At 47.2% G+C, this 20,026-nt stretch overlaps 1 protein-coding gene across 3 annotated transcripts in view; it reads left to right on the top strand.

The window, feature by feature from the left end:
* The window catches only part of KNTC1 (kinetochore associated 1), a 736,750-nt gene that overhangs the window by 653,491 nt on the left and 63,233 nt on the right, over positions 1-20,026 (top strand). For all 3 annotated transcript variants that reach the window (XM_063964446.1, XM_063964444.1, XM_063964445.1), the window contains 2 exons: positions 6,019-6,137; positions 7,362-7,497. In XM_063964446.1, coding sequence (XP_063820516.1) covers positions 6,019-6,137; positions 7,362-7,497 — 255 coding nt within the window. The remainder of the gene's footprint in view (positions 1-6,018; positions 6,138-7,361; positions 7,498-20,026) is intronic.

Raw genomic sequence — 20,026 nt, 5'->3', positions numbered from 1 at the left:
GCTCCTCCCGCCGCTGCTGTCAGCGCACCCGGCAGCCGCTGCCAGCAGCGGCAGGACAGGACTCGGGGAACGGCCAAATCAGACGGTCGGATTTGGCCGCTCTTTGAATAGGGGTTGTCTGGTCCACTCCGACAACTGCATGATTGAATACAACAACTCTTATTGAATGTACCCCATAATTTACAATAGATTTACTAGTAAAAGGAGCTTTGTAAAGCTGCATGGCTCTTTGTTTTGATAAATACTTTCTGAACACATAGAGATGTATAGTTTTACTAGTGTGTGTGTGTGTGTGTGTGTGTGTGTGTGTGTGTGTGTATATATATATATATTTCTCTGACGTCCTAAGTGGATGCTGGGACTCCGTAAGGACCATGGGGATTAGCGGCTCCGCAGGAGACTGGGCACAACTAAAGAAAGCTTTAGGACTACCTGGTGTGCACTGGCTCCTCCCACTAAGACCCTCCTCCAGACCTCAGTTAGATTCTTGTGCCCGGCTGAGCTGGATGCACACTAGGGGCTCTCCTGAGCTCCTAGAAAGAAAGTATATTTAGGTTTTTTATTTTACAGTGAGATCTGCTGGCAACAGACTCACTGCAGCGAGGGACTAAGGGGAGAAGAAGCGAACCTACCTAACAGGTGGTAGTTTGGGCTTCTTAGGCTACTGGACACCATTAGCTCCAGAGGGATCGACCGCAGGACCCGACCTTGGTGTTCGTTCCCGGAGCCGCGCCGCCGTCCCCCTTACAGAGCCAGAAGCATGAAGAGTCCGGAAAATCGGCGGCAGAAGACTTCGGTCTTCACCAAGGTAGCGCACAGCACTGCAGCTGTGCGCCATTGCTCCTCATGTACACCTCACACTCCAGTCACTGATGGGTGCAGGGCGCTGGGGGGGGGGGCGCCCTGAGGGCAATATATGACACCTTGGCTGGCAAATCTACATCATATATAGTCCTAGAGGCTATATAGATGTAAAATTACCCCTGCCAGTATTCCAGAAAAAGCGGGAGAAAGTCAGTTGAAAAAGGGGCGGGGCTTCTCCCTCAGCACACTGGCGCCATTTTCTCTTCACAGTGCAGCTGGAAGACAGCTCCCCAGGCTCTCCCCTGTAGTTTTCAGGCTCAAAGGGTTAAAAAGAGAGGGGGGGCACTAAATTTAGGCGCAATATATGTATACAAGCAGCTATTTGGGGAAAAATCACTCAGTTATAGTGTTAATCCCTGCATTATATAGCGCTCTGGTGTGTGCTGGCATACTCTCTCTCTGTCTCCCCAAAGGACTTTGTGGGGTCCTGTCCTCAGTCAGAGCATTCCCTGTGTGTGTGCGATGTGTCGGTACGGCTGTGTCGACATGTTGGATGAGGAAGGTTACGTGGAGGCGGAGCAGAGGCCGATCAATGGGATGTCTCCCCCTGTGGGGCCGACACCAGAGTGGATGGATAGGTGGAAGGTATTAACCGACAGTGTCAACTCCTTACATAAAAGGCTGGATGACGTAACAGCTGTGGGACAGCCGGCTTCTCAGCCCGCGCCTGCCCAGGCGTCTCAAAGGCCATCAGGGGCTCAAAAAACGCCCGTTACCTCAGATGGCAGACACAGATGTCGACACGGAGTCTGACTCCAGTGGCGACGAGGTTGAGACATATACACAATCCACTAGGAACATCCGATACATGATCTCGGCAATGAAAAATGTGTTACGCATTTTCTGACATGAACCCAAGTACCACATAAAAGGGGTTTTATATTTGGGGAGAAAAAGCAGCCAGTGTTTTGTTCCCCCATCAGATGAATGAATGAAGTGTGTAAAGAAGCGTGGTTTCCCCCGATAAGAAACTGGTAATTTCTAAAAAGTTACTGATGGCGTACCCTTTCCCGCCAGAGGATAGGTCACGTTGGGAGATATCCCTTAGGGTGGATAAGGCGCTCACACGTTTGTCAAAAGGTGGCACTGCCGTCTTAGGATACGGCCACCTTGAAGGAACCTGCTGATAAAAAGCAGGAGGCGATCCTGAAGTCTGTATTTACACACTCAGGTTATATACTGAGACCTGCAATTGCCTCAGCATAAATAGGGCTGCTGCAGCGTGGTCTGATACCCTGTCAGATAATATTAATACGCTTAGACAGGGATAATATTTTGCTAACATTGAGCATATTTAAGACGTTGTCTTATATATAAAGGATGCACAGAGGGATATTTGCCGGCTGGCATCCAGAATGAATGCAATGTCCATTCTGCCAGGAGGGTATTAGAAACCCGGCAGTGGACAGGTGATGCTGCCTGTAAAAGGCACATGGAGATTCTGCCTTATAAGGGTGAGGAATTGTTTGGGGATGGTCTCTGGGACCTCGTATCCACAGCAACAGCTGGGAAGAAAAAATTTTACCTCGGGTTTCCTCACAGCCTAAGAAAGCACCGTATTTTCAGGTACAGTCCTTTCGGCTTCAGAAAATCAAGCGGGTCAAAGGCGCTTCCTTTCTGCACAGAGACAAGGGAAGAAGGAAAAAAGCTGCACCAGCAGCCAGTTCCCAGGATCAAAAATCTTCCCCCGCTTCCTCTGAGTCCACCGCATGACGCTGGGGCTCCACAGGTGGAGACAGGTGCGGTAGGGGCGCGTCTCGGGAACTTCAGGGACCAGTGGGCTTGCCCACAGGTGGATCTCTAGGTTCTGCAAATAGTATCACAGGGATACAGGCTGGAGTTCGAGGTGACTCCCCCTCGCTGTTACCTCACATCAGCCTTGCCGGCTGCCCTCGGAGAAAGGTAGTACTGGCGGCAATTCACAAGCTGTACTTCCAGCAGGTGAAAGCAAGGTACCCCTCCTTCAACAAGGCCGGGGTTACTATTCCAAAATGTTGTGGTACCGAAACCAGACGGTTCGGTGAGACCCATTCTAAAATTGAAAGCCTTGAACACTTATATACGAAGGTTCAAGTTCAAAATGGAATCGCTCAGGGCGATTATTGCAAGCCTGGAGAATTTCATGATATCACAAACTGGACATCAAGGATGATTACCTGCATGTCCCTATTTACCCTCTTCACCAGGAGTACCTCAATATTGTGGTACAGGATTGTCATTACCAATTCCAGACGTTGCCGTTGGTCTGTCCCCGGCACCGAGGTATTTACCAAGGTAATGGCCAAAATAATTATCCCGTACTTGGACGATCTCCTTATAAAGGCGAGGTCCAGGGAGCAGTTGTTCGTCGGAGTAGCACTATCTCGGGAAGTGCTACAACAGCACGGCTGGATTCTGAATATTCCAAAGTCGCAGCTGGTTCCTACGATGCGTCTACTGTTCCTGGGTATGGTTTTGGACACAGAACAGGATAAAAAGGGTTTCTCCCGGAGGAGAAGTCCAAGGAGTTGTTGTCTCTAGACAGAGACCTCCTAATACGTATACAGGTGTCGGTGCATCAATGCACGCGAGCCCTGGGAAAGATGGTAGCTTCTTACGAAGAAATTCCATTCGCCAGGTCCCATGCAAGGATTTTCCAGTGGGATCTGTTGGACAAGTGGTCCGGGTCGCATCTTCAGATGCATCGGCGGATAACCCTGTCTCCAAGGGTCAGGGTGTCGCTGTTGTGGTGGCTGCAGAGTGCTCATCTTCTAGGGGGCCGCAGATTCGGCATACAGGACTGGGTCCTGGTGACCACGGATGCCAGCCTTCGAGGCTGGGGGGCAGTCACACAGGGAAGGAACTTCCAATGCTATGGAAAAGTCAGGAGACTTCCCTACACATAAATATTCTGGAACTGAGGGCCATTTACAATGCCCTAAGTCAGGCTAGACCCCTGCTTCAACACCGGCCGGTGCTGATCCAGTCAGACAACATCACGGCGGTCGCTCATGTAAACCGACACGGCGGCACAAGAAGCAGGATGGCGATGGCAGAAGCCACAAGGATTCTCCGATGGGCGGAAAATCATGTGTTAGCAATGTCAGCAGTGTTCATTCCCGGAGTGGACATCTAAGAAACCTCCACCCGGGAGAGTGATGACTTCATCCAGAAGTCTTCCAAATGATTGTACACCGTTGGGAAAGGCCACAGGTGGACATGATGGCGTCCCGCCTCAACTAAAAGTTACAAAGATATTGCACCAGGTCAAGGACGCTCTGGTAACACCGTGGGTGTACCAGTCGGTGTATGTGTTCCCTTCTCTGCCTCTCTTACCCAGGGTAATGAGAATAATAAGAAGGAGAGGAGTAAGAACTATACTCATTGTTCCGGGTTGGCCAAGAAGAGCTTGGTAACCAGAACTCCAAGAAATGATCTCAGAGGACCCATGGCCTCTGCCGCTCAGACAGGACCTGCTGCAGCAGGGGGCCTGTCTGTTCCAAGACGTACCGCGGCTGCGTTGACGGCATGGCGGTTGAACGCCGGATCCTGAAGGAAAAGGGAATTCCGGAGGAAGTTATCCCTACGCTATTTGAAGCTAGGAAAGAAGTGAACGCAAACCATTATCACCGCATATGGCGGAAATATGTTGCGTACTGTGAGGCCAGGAAGGCCCCAAAGGAGAAATTTCAGCTAGGTCGATTTCTGCACTTCCTACAGTCAGAGATGACTATGGGCCTAAAATTGGGTTCCATTAAGGTCCAGATTTCGGCTCTATCGATTTTCTACCAAAATGTAACTGGCTTCACTGCCTGAAGTTCAGACTTTTGTTAAGGGAGTGCTGCATAGTCAGCCCCCGTTTGTGCCTCCAGTGGCACCGTGGGATCTCAACGTGGTGTTGGATTTCCTGAAGTCGCATTGGGTTGAGCCACTTAAATCCGTGGAGCTATAATACCTCACGTGGAAAGTGGTCATTCTGTGGGCCTTGGCGTCGGCCAGACGTGTATCAGAATTGGCGGCTTTGTCATACAAAAGCCCTTATATGTATTTTATATGGATAAGGCGGAATTGAGGACTCGTTCCCAATTCCTTCCTAAGGTGGAATTATTTTTTAATGTGAACCAACCTATTGTGGTGCCTGCGGCTACTTGGGACTTGGAGGATTCCAAGTTACTGGATGTAGTCAGGGCCCTGAAAAGTATATGTTTCCAGGACAGCTGGAGTCAGGAAAACTGACTCGCTATTTCTCCTGTATGCACCCAACAAGCTGGGTGCTCCTGCTTCTAAGCAGACGATTGCTCGCTGGATCTGTAGCACGATTCAACTTGCACATTCTGCGGCTGGACTGCCGCACCCTAATTCTGTAAAAGCCCATTCCACGAGAAAAGTGGGCTCTTCTTGGGCGGCTGCCCGAGGGGTCTCGGCTTTACAACTTTGCCGAGCTGTTACTTGGTCGGGTTAAAACATTTTTGTAAGAGTCTACAAGTTTGATACCCTGGCTGAGGAGGACCTAGGTTTTGCTCATTCGGTGCTGCAGAGTCATCCGCACTCTCCCGCCCGTTTGGGAGCTTTGGTATAATCCCCATGGTCCTTACGGAGTCCCAGCATCCACTTAGGACGTCAGAGAAAATAAGATTTTACTCACCGGTAATTCTATTTCTCGTAGTCCGTAGTGGATGCTGGGCGCCCATCCCAAGTGCGGATTGTCTGCAATACTTGTTTATAGTTATTGCCTAACTAAAGGGTTATTGTTGAGCCATCTGTTGAGAGGCTCAGTTATATTTCATACTGTTAACTGGGTATAGTATCACGAGTTATACGGTGTGATTGGTGTGGCTGGTATGAGTCTTACCCGGGATTCAAAATCCTTCCTTATTGTGTCAGCTCTTCCGGGCACAGTATCCTAACTGAGGTCTGGAGGAGGGTCTTAGTGGGAGGAGCCAGTGCACACCAGGTAGTCCTAAAGCTTTCTTTAGTTGTGCCCAGTCTCCTGCGGAGCCGCTAATCCCCATGGTCCTTACGGAGTCCCAGCATCCACTACGGACTACGAGAAATAGATTTACCGGTGAGTAAAATCTTATTATATAAATCTTATTATATATATATATAATTTTACTTGTGAAAAACTAAAAGAAATTATTTTTTATAAAAAAAAATTCTTTCATCTTTTTACAGCCTATTGGGGACACTAAGTTGACCTTTGCACATAGAAGTCGTGCTCTTCAGTGCTTAATCTATTTAGCTGACACAGCGACTGTGGTATCACTCGTCAAAAAACCTATTAACCAAGTAAAGTAAGCAGAACATTTGTTAACAATGATTATTGCTTGCTAGTGTTGTATATTTTTGTATCTATGCTTTCAGTATACGCTGCCCTTCCTGTCGACCCTTTTCAGTGCACTGGATCATTGATTGCTTTTGTTATTAACTGTATTCACTAGTTGTATAATAATTGTACATTTAGATTTTTCCCTGTGTACTGTCTGTTTGAACCTTTTAATAGTATATTATTTCTCTATACCATTTAATTTTCCCTGTACACCAATGGGCGATGGGGCCCAGAGACTTAGGGAGCACTGGACCGAGGGTATATAGTTACAGTACATATCATTTTCCTCAATTTGCCAGGTAAGCAATTGGGTCTGACCCATTCAGTAAGAGGTGCATAGTGGATGGTAATGTGGCATAAACTGAAATGGAGGGCACTATAACGTGGCATAATCTCACTTGCTCATTGTATTGTGGTATAATATAAACTGGAGGGTACTGTAATGTGTCACAATGTGAACTGTAGGCACTATAGTGTGGCATAATATAAACGGGGCAGTGTAATTTGTTATAATATGAACTGAACACTACTGTATTTCATTATGTGAATTGAAGGTACTGTGTTTCAAAATGTGTACTGGCAGCCCCATAATGTGATCTAGGACACTACTATTGTTCATAAAATAAACTAGGGCACTACTATGGGGCATAACATTAACAAAGGCACTACTATGGTTCAGCTACTAATATGGGGCATAAAATTAACAACTACAGCAGAGATGTGTCTCTTGAAGCATTGGGCCATAAAGTTTTGGCTACGTCCCTGTGTACACCTTTTGAATAAAATATATTAGTAATAAAATAATGTTATGCATACCATCCAATTAACTAAAGTTGAGATGGAAAACTAACCATACAGTATGTCACTTTTCCTTTTTTGTATGAATAATCTGACATTGAAATTTATGGGGCCCATACACTTATGAGATAATCGGTGCTATCCTTCGATTTCAACCACATCTGTGAGAGAATTTGAAGGATTGTATGCACATTTTAGGTACCTTGAGAAGCGATGCGCGGGCACGCCGGTCGAATATCGCGTCTCAAGATATAATCGTACCTGAACTGCTGGTGCGATGCCCCGCGATGTCGCGTCGCGGGGCATCGCACAAGTGTATGGCCAGCATTACAGTTAATCGCATTAAAATTTGAAGTTCTGCTTTAACAGATTTTTTTTTCTTCTACATAAGACATTACCTGAAGTGCTGCATCTATCTGTCAGAGTTTGAAATCTTGAACATCCCATACACTCTTGAATCATTCCAAAGCAGTCCCAAAGAGGGGATGATTAAAGGCCTATGGAAAAACCACAGTCATGAAGCAAGGGTGAGATTGAAGACCAGTGTAACACTATTGCACTTGAAAAGCCATGGTTGCTTTTATTGTAAATTATTATTTTTATTTTTTTTATTTATTTATTTTATTTTTATTTTTTGTTACTGCTAATTCCTTTTTAAGGTATATTTTACAAGCGCTTGAGTACCTTATTACAGTGGGTCCCAAACTGTGTGCCTAAGTGCTTCAAGGCTCATGCAGGGGTCTCTCGGGTTGGTGGTCCAGGACCAAATCAAATTGTTTATGGTCAAAGTGATAGGCAAAACCAGTTCTAGTGTCTGCCTATCATAAAACGTGGATGATTGCAAGCACGGCTGTACACCACCACATAACTAAAATTAAGAATGACAGGCACAATGTACCTAGTATATCAGTAATAAACTTTTATCCTAGGGTCTGTAAAAAACTGCTGATACTCTAGGGCGCCGTGGTTCAAGTTTGGGTACTACTGGCCTATTGTATTTAATCTACAATTCATTTAAGATGTCCCTATTTATTTATTTATTAACAGTTTCTTATATAGCGCAGCAAATTCCGTTGCGCTTTACAATTTGAAATAACAATAACAAACTGGGTGATAACAGTCATAGAAGTAGGAAGGCCCTGCTCGCAAGCTTACAATCTATAGGGAAATAGGCATATGTACACAAGGAAAGGTGCTATCTATTGCATAGAATGAGAAGACGTGAGGATATGTGTGGACTGTACAGAGTGGATGTAATTTGATAGGAAGGTTTATGAAAGTTATGTGGGTGGTTCAGGAATTTGATACGCTTGCCTAAAGAGGTGATTTTTGAGGGAACGCTTGAAGGTTTGGAGACTAGGGGAGAGTCTTATTGTGCGTGGTAGGGCATTCCACAGAGTGGGTGCAGCCCGATGAAAGTCCTGCAGTCGTGAGTGGGAGCGAGTAATGAGTGGATGAGAGACCGCAGGTCTTGTGAAGAGCGAAGAGGTCGGGTTGGGAGATATTTTGTGATAAGCGAAGTGATGTACGTTGGTGTAGTTTGGTTAATGGCCTTGTGTGTGAGTAAAAGTATTTTATATTGAATGCGGTAGAGTACAGGTAACCAATGGAGGGACTGACAGAGTGGATCTGCAGACGATGAACGTCTAGCAAGGAAGATAAGCCTCGCCGCTGCATTCAGAATGGATTGTAGTGGTGAGAGTCTCGTTTTGGGAAGACCAGTTAGGAGACTATTGCAATAATCAATGCGGGAGATAATGAGAGCGTGGATTAGAGTTTTAGCAGTGTCTTGTGTAAGGTATGGTCGTATTTTGGATATGTTTTTTAGATGCATGTAACATGATCTTGAGACAGATTGAATGTGGGGAACAAAGGACAGATCAGAGTCAAGGATGACACCTAGGCAGCGAGCTTGTGGGGTAGGGTAGATAGTCGAGTTTTCAACAGTGATAGAGATATCAGGTTGGTACCTACTATTGGCCGGTGGAAATATAATTAACTCCGTCTTAGATGTCCCTAGATTTGAAGTGGGCATAGTTGGATCATCCTGCATCCAGTCAGATTATCGGAATGTTCATAGCAATAGGAGATGTTTAATGACATATTAAATTCAGTATAAATCAGGTTGGCGTGGTTAAAGATATGGAAATGGCTCATACAGTAGATCAAGATGTTTATTAAACAATAAATGTAATATGGCCATTTCATATAGATGGTGACAGTAGCATTTATAGGCAGGCTAACCATAGAGTTCAACAGCTTGCACATTTTCTACTATACTATGTCACCATCTATATGTTAGTGCCGGTGTTGCTTGATAATTCAACAAGAGCATTACAATGTTAATGTCGGCACCATAATCCCAGTAACATGATGTTGTCATTGTTAAACTATAATTAAAGAATCTTAACGCTGTTTGTAGTAAAACTGTAAATATGCTGTTAAAGGAATATGTTTAGAGGTATACTGCTGACATTGTAAAGATGCTTTAATTAGAGTCTTAACTAGGTTGACGACATGGTGACGGCATGCATATTGTCTGCAATGTTCTTGTCGACATTATGACCACCTACCTGTAAGTGCAGTTTTAATTGCTAATACAACAGCTCTATGTGTGGTTTCCTTATCTTTAATAGCACCTTCCATATTTATATTTCTCTGACGTCCTAGTGGATGCTGGGGACTCCGTAAGGACCACGGGGAATAGCGGCTCCGCAGGAGACTGGGCACAAAAGTAAAGCTTTAGAACTACCTGGTGTGCACTGGCTCCTCCCCCTATGACCCTCCTCCAAGCCTCAGTTAGAAGTTAGATTTTTGTGCCCGAACGAGAAGGGTGCACACTAGGTGGCTCTCCTGAGCTGCTTAGTGAAAAGTTTAGTTTTAGGTTTTTTATGTTCAGTGAGACCTGCTGGCAACAGGCTCACTGCATCGAGGGACTAAGGGGAGAAGAAGCGAACTCACCTGCGTGCAGAGTGGATTGGGCTTCTTAGGCTACTGGACATTAGCTCCAGAGGGACGATCACAGGCCCAGCCATGGATGGGTCCCAGAGCCGCGCCGCCGGCCCCCTTACAGAGCCAGAAGACAGAAGAGGTCCGGGAAATCGGCGGCAGAAGACGTCCTGTCTTCAATAAGGTAGCGCACAGCACCGCAGCTGTGCGCCATTGCTCTCAGCACACTTCACACTCCGATCACTGAGGGCGCTGGGGGGGGGCGCCCTGAGACGCAATAAAAACACCTTAGATGGCGAAAAATACATCACATATAGCTCCTGGGCTATATGGATGCATTTAACCCCTGCCAGAATACACAGAAAAACGGGAGATAAGGCCGCCGAGAAGGGGGCGGAGCCTATCTCCTCAGCACACTGGCGCCATTTTCCCTCACAGCTCCGTTGGAGGGAAGCTCCCTGGCTCTCCCCTGCAGTCACTACACTACAGAAAGGGTTAAAAAAGAGAGGGGGGCACTAAATACGCGCAGTATTAAAAATACAGCAGCTATAAGGGGAAAAACACTTATATAAGGTTATCCCTGTATATATATAGCGCTCTGGTGTGTGCTGACAAACTCTCCCTCTGTCTCCCCAAAGGGCTAGTGGGGTCCTGTCCTCTATCAGAGCATTCCCTGTGTGTGTGCTGTGTGTCGGTACGTTTGTGTCAACATGTTTGAGGAGAAAAATGATGTGGAGACGGAGCAGATTGCCTGTAATAGTGATGTCACCCCCTAGGGGGTCGACACCTGAGTGGATGAACTGTTGGAAGGAATTACGTGACAGTGTCAGCTCTGTATAAAAGACAGTGGTTGACATGAGACAGCCGGCTACTCAGCTTGTGCCTGTCCAGACGTCTCATAGGCCGTCAGGGGCTCTAAAGCGCCCGTTACCTCAGATGGCAGATATAGACGCCGACACGGATACTGACTCCAGTGTCGACGTCGAAGAGACAAATGTGACTTCCAGTAGGGCCACACGTTACATGATTGAGGCAATGAAAAATGTTTTACACATTTCTGATAATACGAGTACCACCAAAAAGGGGTATTATGTTCGGTGAGGAAAAACTACCTGTAGTTTTCCTGAATCTGAGAAATTAAATGAGGTGTGTGATAATGCGTGGGTTTCCCCCGATAACAACTGGTAATTTCTAAAATGTTATTGGCATTATATCCTTTCCCGCCAGAGGTTAGGGTGCGTTGGGAAACACCCCCTAGGGTGGATAAAGCGCTCACACGCTTGTAAGAACAAGGGCTCTACCCTCTCCTGAGATGGCCGCCCTTAAGGATCCTGCTGATAGAAAGCAGGAGGGTATCCTAAAATGTATTTACACACATACTGGTGTTATACTGCGACCAGCAATCGCCTCAGCCTGGATGTGCAGTGCTGGGTTGGCGTGGTCGGATTCCCTGACTGAAAATATTGATACCCTAGATAGGGACAGTATATTATTGCCTATAGAGCATTTAAAAGATGCATTTCTATATATGCGTGATGCACAGCGGAATATTTGCCGACTGGCATCAAGTCTAAGTGCGTTGTCCATTTCTGCCAGTAGAGGGTTATGGACACGACAGTGGTCAGGTGATGCGGATTCCAAACGGCATTTGGAAATATTGCCTTATTAAGGGGAGGAGTTATTTGGGGTCGGTCTTTCAGACCTGGTGGCCACGGCAACAGCTGGGAAATCCACGTTTGTACCCCAGGTCGCCTCTCAACATAAGAAGACGCCGTATTATCAGGCGCAGTCTTTTCGTGGGCAAGCGGGCAAAAGGTTCCTCATTTCTGCCCCGTGACAGAGGGAGAGGAAAAAGGCTGCAGAAATCAGCCAGTTCCCAGGAACAGAAGCCCTCTCCCGCCTCTGCCAAGCCCTCAGTATGACGCTGGGGCTTTACAAGCAGAATCAGGCACGGTGGGGGCCCGTCTCAATGAATTTCAGCGCGCAGTGGGCTCACTCGCAAGTAGACCCCTGGATCCTTCAGGTGATATCTCAGGGGTACAAATTGGAATTCGAGACGTCTCCCCCTCGCCGTTTCCTAAAGTCGGCTTTACCGATGTCTCCTTCTGACAGGGAGGCAGTTTTGGAAGCCATTCACAAGCTGTATTCCCAGCAGGTGATAATCAAGGTACCCCTCCTGCAACAGGGAACGGGGTATTATTCCACACTGTTGTGGTACCGAAGCCGGACGGCTCGGTGAGACCGATTCTAAATCTAAAATCTTGAACACTTACATACAGAGGTTCAAATTCAAGATTGAGTCACTCAGAGCAGTGATTGCGAACCTGGAAGAAGGGGACTACATGATGTCTCGGGACATCAAGGATGCTTACCTTCATGTCCCAATTTACCCTTCTCACCAAGTGTACCTCAGGTTTATGGTACAGAACTGTCACTATCAGTTTCAGACGCTGCCGTATGGATGGTCCACGGCACCCCGGGTCTTTACCAAGGTAATGGCCGAAATGATGATACACCTTCGAAGGAAGGGAATTTTAGTTATCCCTTACTTGGACGATTCCCTGATAAGGGTAAGATCCAGGGAACAGTTGGAGGTCGGTGTAGCACTACCTCAGGTAGTGTTGCGGCAGCACGATTGGATTCTCAATATTCCAAAATCGCAGCTGATTCCGACGACTCGTCGTCTGTTCCTAGGGATGATCCTGGACACAGTCCAGAAAAAGGTGTTTCTCCCGGAGGAGAAAGTCAGGGAGTTATCCGAGCTAGTCGGGAACCTCCTATAACCGAGCCAAGTCTCAGTACATCAATGAAAGGGTTCTGGGGAAAATGGTGGCTTCCTACGAAGCAATCCCATTCGGCAGATTCCACGCAAGAACTTTCCAGTGGGACCTGCTGGACAAATGGTCCGGGTCGCATCTTCAGATGCATCAGCGGATAACCCTGTCACCAAGCACAAGGGTGTCTCTCCTGTGGTGGTTGCAGAGTGCTCATCTTCTAGAGGGCCGCAGATTCGACATTCAGGACTGGGTCCTGGTAACCACGGATGCCAGCCTGCGAGGCTGGGGAGCAGTCACACAGGGAAGGAATTTCCAGAGCTTATGGTCAAGCCTGGAGACATCACTTCACATAAATATCCTGAAGCTAAGGGCCATTTACAATGCTCTAAGCTCAGCAAGACCTCTGCTTCAAGGTCACCCGGAGTTGATCCATTCGGACAACATCACGGCAGTCACCCACGTAAACAGACAGGGTGACACAAGAAGCAGGAGGGCAATGGCAGAAGCTGCAAGGATTTTTCGCTGGGCGGAAAATCATGTGATAGCACTGTCAGCAAGTGGGAACTTCACCCAGAAGTCTTCCACATGTTTATAAAACTCGACAAGTATTGCGCCGGGTCAAGGGACCCTCCGGCAATAGCTGTAGACGCTCTGGTAACACAGTGGGTGTACCAGTCAGTGTATGTGTTCCCTCCTCTGCCTCTCATACCCAAGGTACTGAGAATTATAAGATGGAGAGGAGTAAGCACTATATTCGGGCTCCGGATTGGCCAAGAAGGTCTTGGTACCCGGAACTTCAAGAGATGCTCACGGAAGGATCCGTGGCCTCTACCTCTAAGAAGGGACCTGCTCCAGCAAGGACCCTGTCTGTTCCAAGACTTACCGCGACTGCGTTTGACGGCATGGCGGTTGAACGCCGGATCCTGAAGGAGAAAGGCATTCCGGATGAAGTCATTCCTATCCTGATCAAAGCCAGGAAAGATATAACCGCAAAACATTATCACCGCATTTGGCGAAAATATGTTGCGTGGTGCGAGGCCAGTAAGGCCCCGACGGAGGAATTTTTAACTAGGTCGATTCCTACATTTCCTGCAAACAGGAGTGTCTATGGGCCTGAAATGGGGGTCCATTAAGGTTCAAATTTCGGCCCTGTCAATTTTCTTCCAAAAAGAACTAGCTTCAGTCCCTGAAGTTCAGACGTTTGTGAAAGGGGTACTGTATATACAGCCTCCTTTTGTGCCTCCAGTGGCACCTTGGGATCTAAATGTAGTTTTTGGGTTCCAAAAGTCACATTGGTTTGAACCACTTAAATATGTGGAGTTAAAATATCTCACATGGAAAGTGGTCATGCTGTTGGCCCTGGCCTGGGCCAGGTGCGTGTCAGAATTGGCGGCTTTATCCTGTAAAAGCCCTCATCTGATTTTCCATTCGGACAGGGCGGAATTGAGGACTTGTCCTCAGTTTCTCCCTAAGGTGGTTTTCAGCGTTTCACCTGAATCAACCTATTGTGGTGCCTGCGGCTACTAGGGACTTGGAGGACTCCAAGTTGCTAGACGTTGTCAGGGCCCTGGAAATATAGGTTTCCAGGACGGCTGGAGTCAGAAAATCTGACTCGTTTATTCTGTATGCACCCAACAAGCTGGGTGCTCCTGCTTCTAAGCAGACTATTGCTCGTTGGATTTGTAGTACAATTCAGCTTGCACATTCTGTGGCAGGCCTGCCACAGACAAAATCTGTAAAAGCCCATTGCACAAGGAAGGTGGGCTCATCTTGGGCGGCTGCCCGAGGGGTCTCGGCTTTACAACTTTGCCAAGCAGCTACTTGGTCAGGAGCAAATACGTTTGTAAAATTCTACAAATTTGATACCCTGGCTGAGGAGGACCTGGAGTTCTCTCATTTGGTGCTGCAGAGTCATCCGCACTCTCCCGCCCGTTTGGGAGCTTTGGTATAATCCCCATGGTCCTTACGGAGTCCCCAGCATCCACTAGGACGTCAGAGAAAATAAGAATTTACTTACCGATAATTCTATTTCTCGTAGTCCGTAGTGGATGCTGGGCGCCCATCCCAAGTGCGGATTGTCTGCAATACTGGTACATAGTTATTATTACCAAAAAAATCGGGTTATTGCTGTAGTGAGCCATCTTTTCTAGAGGCTCCTCTGTTATCATGCTGTTAACTGGGTTTAGATCACAAGTTATATGGTGTGATTGGTGTGGCTGGTATGAGTCTTACCCGGGATTCAAAATCCTTCCTTATTGTGTACGCTCGTCCGGGCACAGTATCCTAACTGAGGCTTGGAGGAGGGTCATAGGGGGAGGAGCCAGTGCACACCAGGTAGTTCTAAAGCTTTACTTTTGTGACCAGTCTCCTGCGGAGCCGCTATTCCCCATGGTCCTTACGGAGTCCCCAGCATCCACTACGGACTACGAGAAATAGAATTATCGGTAAGTAAATTCTTATTTTCATTTAGCGCTTTAATTTCCAGATGTGTCCTAATACATCTAGTTTAAAAACTCCATGCAGCGTGAGATGCCTAGCAACAGTGAGCCGCCAGGTAACTTGCAACTCAGCGTCGGCAGGTATCTTCTTCTTCTTCTCTTTTTATTAACCTGAAATGCGTCTTAGTCTTAATGCAATGTGACTGATGCATCAGGAGACTGTGCTGATTAATGTGATATGCAACACTTTATATCTGCATGCGACTGTGTTTATGGAGCACAACGTAACTTGTATTTCAATTAAGCTGCGGCTGCTACATTGTAGCACTTCGAATACAATTCAGAGATTGTGTCCACACAGATATACAAGTGTTGAATGTCAAATTAATCAGCACAGGCTCCTGGTTCTTCCTAGCTGTGTTGCAACTGATGCATTTTCTGCAAGAAAGATGCTCAACGCTAGAAATGTCTCACTGGACCTGTGTGCCAGAGGGGCTGTTTGGTGTGACTGCAGCAATGATGTTTGAGGACACATCTGTATATGGTAGTGCAAGTAGACTATCCGTGATTTCACTACTATTTTCTCTTACGTCCTAGAGGATGCTGGGGTCCATTTATTACCATGGGGTATAAACGGGTCCTTTGGTAGCCACTGGCACTTTAAGAGTTTAATAGTGTGGACTGGCTCCTCCCTCTATGCCCCTCCTACCATACTCCGTTTAGAAAATGTGCCTGGAAGAGCCGGTCACAGCTAGGGGAGCTCCTAGGAGTTTTTCTAGTTTTATTGTTTTTCTAAGAGTTGCTAGGTACAGGCAGGCTGCTGGCAACAGCTTACCTGCTTCTTTGGACTTAGGGGGGGAGTAGGAACCAACTCTTGAAGTTAATGGTTCTCTGTCTCTGCTGACAGGACACTGAGCTCCTGAGGGTGCTGATCGCAAGCCCACGAGACGACCGCTCACTCCCGCAGCACGGCCGCTGCCCCCTAACAGAGCCAGAAGAAAGAAGAGTGGTGAGTTCAGCGCCGGCGGCCCGTTTAGCGGGTCGCCGGCGGGAATGGTGGCACAAGGGTGGGAGCGCAGCTCTGTCAGGCTGCGCTCCATGAAGGCTCAGCAACAGGTTACTGTAGATGCGGCTGAGGGGCGTCCTGGGCCAGCGCGATCACCCTGACACTGGTAATGTAGCTAACAGGGGCTAATCCCGCTGTTAGCATTAAAAACCTCAGGCCAGTATAAACATAATGTGCGGGAAGCCGCGCGCCATTTCAGGGGGTGGGGCTTCTCCTCAGAGCGGATCCAGCACTCACCAGCGCCATTTTCTCCCTGCAGAACTCTGAGACACGCTGACAGGGAGCGCTGACCCTCCACATAACTCCAGTTATTGCGGTACCAGGGTGTTATAGACAGTGGGGGGAGAGTGTAGTTTGTACAATTTAACCTACTAAGGTTATTTAGTCTGCGCCGGGCTGTTATCATAATAACTGCTCACTGGGGCACTGTGGGGCTGGCTCCTTATACTCTGTGACTCTCTGAAGGTACTCTGGGGAAACTGTGCCTGACATTTTCCTGTGTGTATGTGTATTTATCCACATTACCATGTCTAAGGGCTCTGTATCCTGTGCTGCAGAGTGTGTATCTTCTCCTGAAGATTCTATCCCATGTACTCAGGACTGCAATGTGCTTTCCCAACCTGTCGAATCCAAACCCCCATGGGTGGATTCTTTAAGGGGAATGATATCACAGATTTCATCAAGGATGTCACATAATGAGAAAGAGATGCAGTTTTTGAGAGAGTCTGTAGAGGGGTTGCAGCATTCAGGTCCTACTCCCTCAAATAACCCACCTACATACCCTAAAAAACATGCACTTGCCCAAATAATGCAAGTTGACACTGATACCGACGCTGATACAGGGGACGGTGATGGGGATATGCGGGGGATGCATCCCTTGCTAAGGGGGTGCAGTTGATGATTGAAGCCATTAGGGATGTTTTGCATATTACTGAGAAGTTACCTGAGCTGGATGAGGAATCTTATTTTACAGAAAATAAGAAATCCTCCCTCACCTTCCCTACTTCTAAAGAGCTGAACTCTTTATTTGAAAAATCCTGGGAAAACCCAGAGAAAATATTACAGAATCCCTAAAAGAATTCTCATTGCTTTTCCTTTCCCTGAAGAGGATAGAAAGAAATGGTAAAACCCACCTATAGTAGACGCTTCTGTATCTAGGTTGTCTAAAAAGGTGGTTTTACCTGTCCCTGGTTCAATCGCCCTAAAGGAGCCAGCTGACCGCAAGATTGAGACTACGCTCAAATCTCTATACACTGCTACAGGTGTGGCTTTAAGGCCCACTATTGCTTTTGCGTGGATTTTTAAAGCCATAGTAAAGTGGTCAGGCACATTACTAGAGGACTTAGATACTATGGATAGGTGTGATATTGATTTGTTTTTGCGTCGCATACAAGATTCTGCTGGGTTCATGGTGGAGGCCATGAAGGACCTTGGAGTGCTGAATGCAAGGGCTACTTCCATGGCGGTATCAGCACGCAGAGGACTCTGGCTACGCCAATGGACTGCGAAGGCAGAATCCAAGAAAAGTGTGGAGAACCTACCCTTCACAGGTCAGGCTCTGTTTGGGGATGCATTGGATGCGTGGATTTCCACGGCAACTTGCGGGTAAGTCAACCTTTCTCCCCTCAGCAGCTCCACCGACTAGGAAATCTTATCCTACGTCCACACTGCAGTCCTTTCGGACCACACAATTTTAAAAATCCACATCCCCTTCCAACTTCTTTAGGGGTGGTCAGGGAAAATCCAAAACACCTGCACCAACGGGTTCTCAGGAACAGAAACCAGGTTCTGTTTTCTCGAAATCTTCAGCATGACGGTGGACCTTCCAGCCTGGAGATCGGGCAGGTGGGAGCAAGACCAAAAAAATTTCAGTCACATCTGGGCTTCATCAGGCCTGGACCCCTGAGTGACAGACATTGTTACCCAGGGCTACAGACTGGAGTTTCAGGAACTCCCACCTCACATATTCTTCAAATCAAGCTTACCAGTTTCGTTGACAGAAAGTGCTATCCTACAGGAAGCCATTCAAAAATTGGTAAAAGCAGAGTTATTACAAGGGTTATTACTCAAACCTGTTTGTGGTGCCAAAACTAGATGGTTTGGTAAGGCCGATTCTCAATCTAAAGTCATTGAACCCCTACTTAAGGGAATTCAAATTCAAGATGGAGTCTCTGAGAGCGGTGATCTTAGGTCTGGAGGAGGGGGAATTCCTAGTATCCCTGGATATCAAGGATGCGTACCTTCATATTCCGATCTGGCCACCTCACCAGGCGGTGGAGGCACTGGTAACTCCGTGGGTGTTCCAGTCAGTGTATGTGTTCCCTCCACTTCCACTCATCCCAAGGATTCTCAAACTGATAAAAAGAACAAGAGTTCAGGCGATCCTCATTGCTCCGGACTGGGCAAGGAGGGCCTGGATCATGGACGATCTTCGCGAGGACCTTCTTCAACAGGGGCCATTCGTTTATTAAGACTTAACGTGGCTACGTTTGACGGCATGGAGGTTGAACGCCAGATCTTAGCTCGGAAGGGCATTCCGAAGAAGGTCATTCCTACCTTACTTCAGGCTAGGAAGGGAGTTACGTCTAAACATTACCATCGAATTTGGAAAAAAACATATGTGTCTTGGTGTGAATCCTAGAAGCTTCCAACGGTGGAGTTTCAACTGGGACGGTTTTTCCTCTTTCTGCAGGCAGGTGTGGATGTGGGCTTATGCTTGGCCTCCATAAAAGTCCAGATTTCGGTCTTGTCTATTTTCTTCCAGAAACAATTGGCTACCCTCCCTGAGGTTCAGATATTCTTGAAAGGGGTTGTGCACATCCAACCACCCTTTGTGCCTCCTACGGCACCTTGGGATCTTAATGTGGTGCTGCAGTTCCTGCAATCGGATTGGTTCGAACCTTTGCAGGAGGTGAACGTCAAGTTTCTTACTTGGAAGGCGGTCACACTGTTGGCATTGGCATCTGCTAGACGTGTGTCAGAATTAGGGGTATTGTCGTGGAAGAGCCCCTATTTGATTTTCCATGAAGATAGGGCTGAGCTCAGAACGCGTCAGCAGTTTCTTCCAAAGGTTGTGTCAACTTTTCATATCAACCAACCTATTGTGGTGCCAGTGGCTACTGACTCCTCAATTATCTGAAAGTCCTTGGATGTGGTGAGGGCTTTGAAAATTTATGTGAAGAGAACTTCTCGTCACAGGAAGTCGGACGCTTTGTTCGGCCTTTATGATCCCAACAAGGTTGGGTGTCCTGCTTCTAAGCAGACGATTTCTCATTGGATCAGGTTTACTATCCAGCATGCTTATTCTATAGCAGGCTTGCCGTATCCAAAATCAGTTCAGGCCCACTCTACTCGGGGTGTCTCGGCTTTACAGCTTTGCTGAGCAGCTACTTGGTCTGGGTCGAACACGTTTGCTAAGTTCTACAAGTTCGATACTTTGGCCTCTGAGGACCTAAAGTTTGGTCAATCTCTTCTGCAGGAACCTCAGCACTCTCCCTCCCGTACTGGGAGCTTTGGTACATCCCCATGGTACTAAATGGACCCCAGCATCCTCTAGGACGTAAGAGAAAATAGGATTTTAATTACCTACCGGTAAATCTTTTCCTCGTAGTCCGTAGAGGATGCTGGGCGCCCGCCCAGTGCTTCGTGTTCCTGCATTGTTACTTGGTTCTGTATTGTTGTTTCAGCCGTTGCTGAATGGTTCCAAGTTGATTAGCTTGGCTTTCCTTTTTTGTTATGTGTGAGCTGGTGTGAATCTCACCACTATCTGTGTATTTCCTTCTCTCGAAGTATGTCCGTCTCATCGGGCACAGTTTCTAGACGAGTC

This window comes from Pseudophryne corroboree, chromosome 1 (assembly GCF_028390025.1).
Source record: "Pseudophryne corroboree isolate aPseCor3 chromosome 1, aPseCor3.hap2, whole genome shotgun sequence".
Lineage (NCBI taxonomy): Eukaryota > Metazoa > Chordata > Amphibia > Anura > Myobatrachidae > Pseudophryne > Pseudophryne corroboree.
This window is presented reverse-complemented; position numbering and strand designations above follow the sequence as displayed.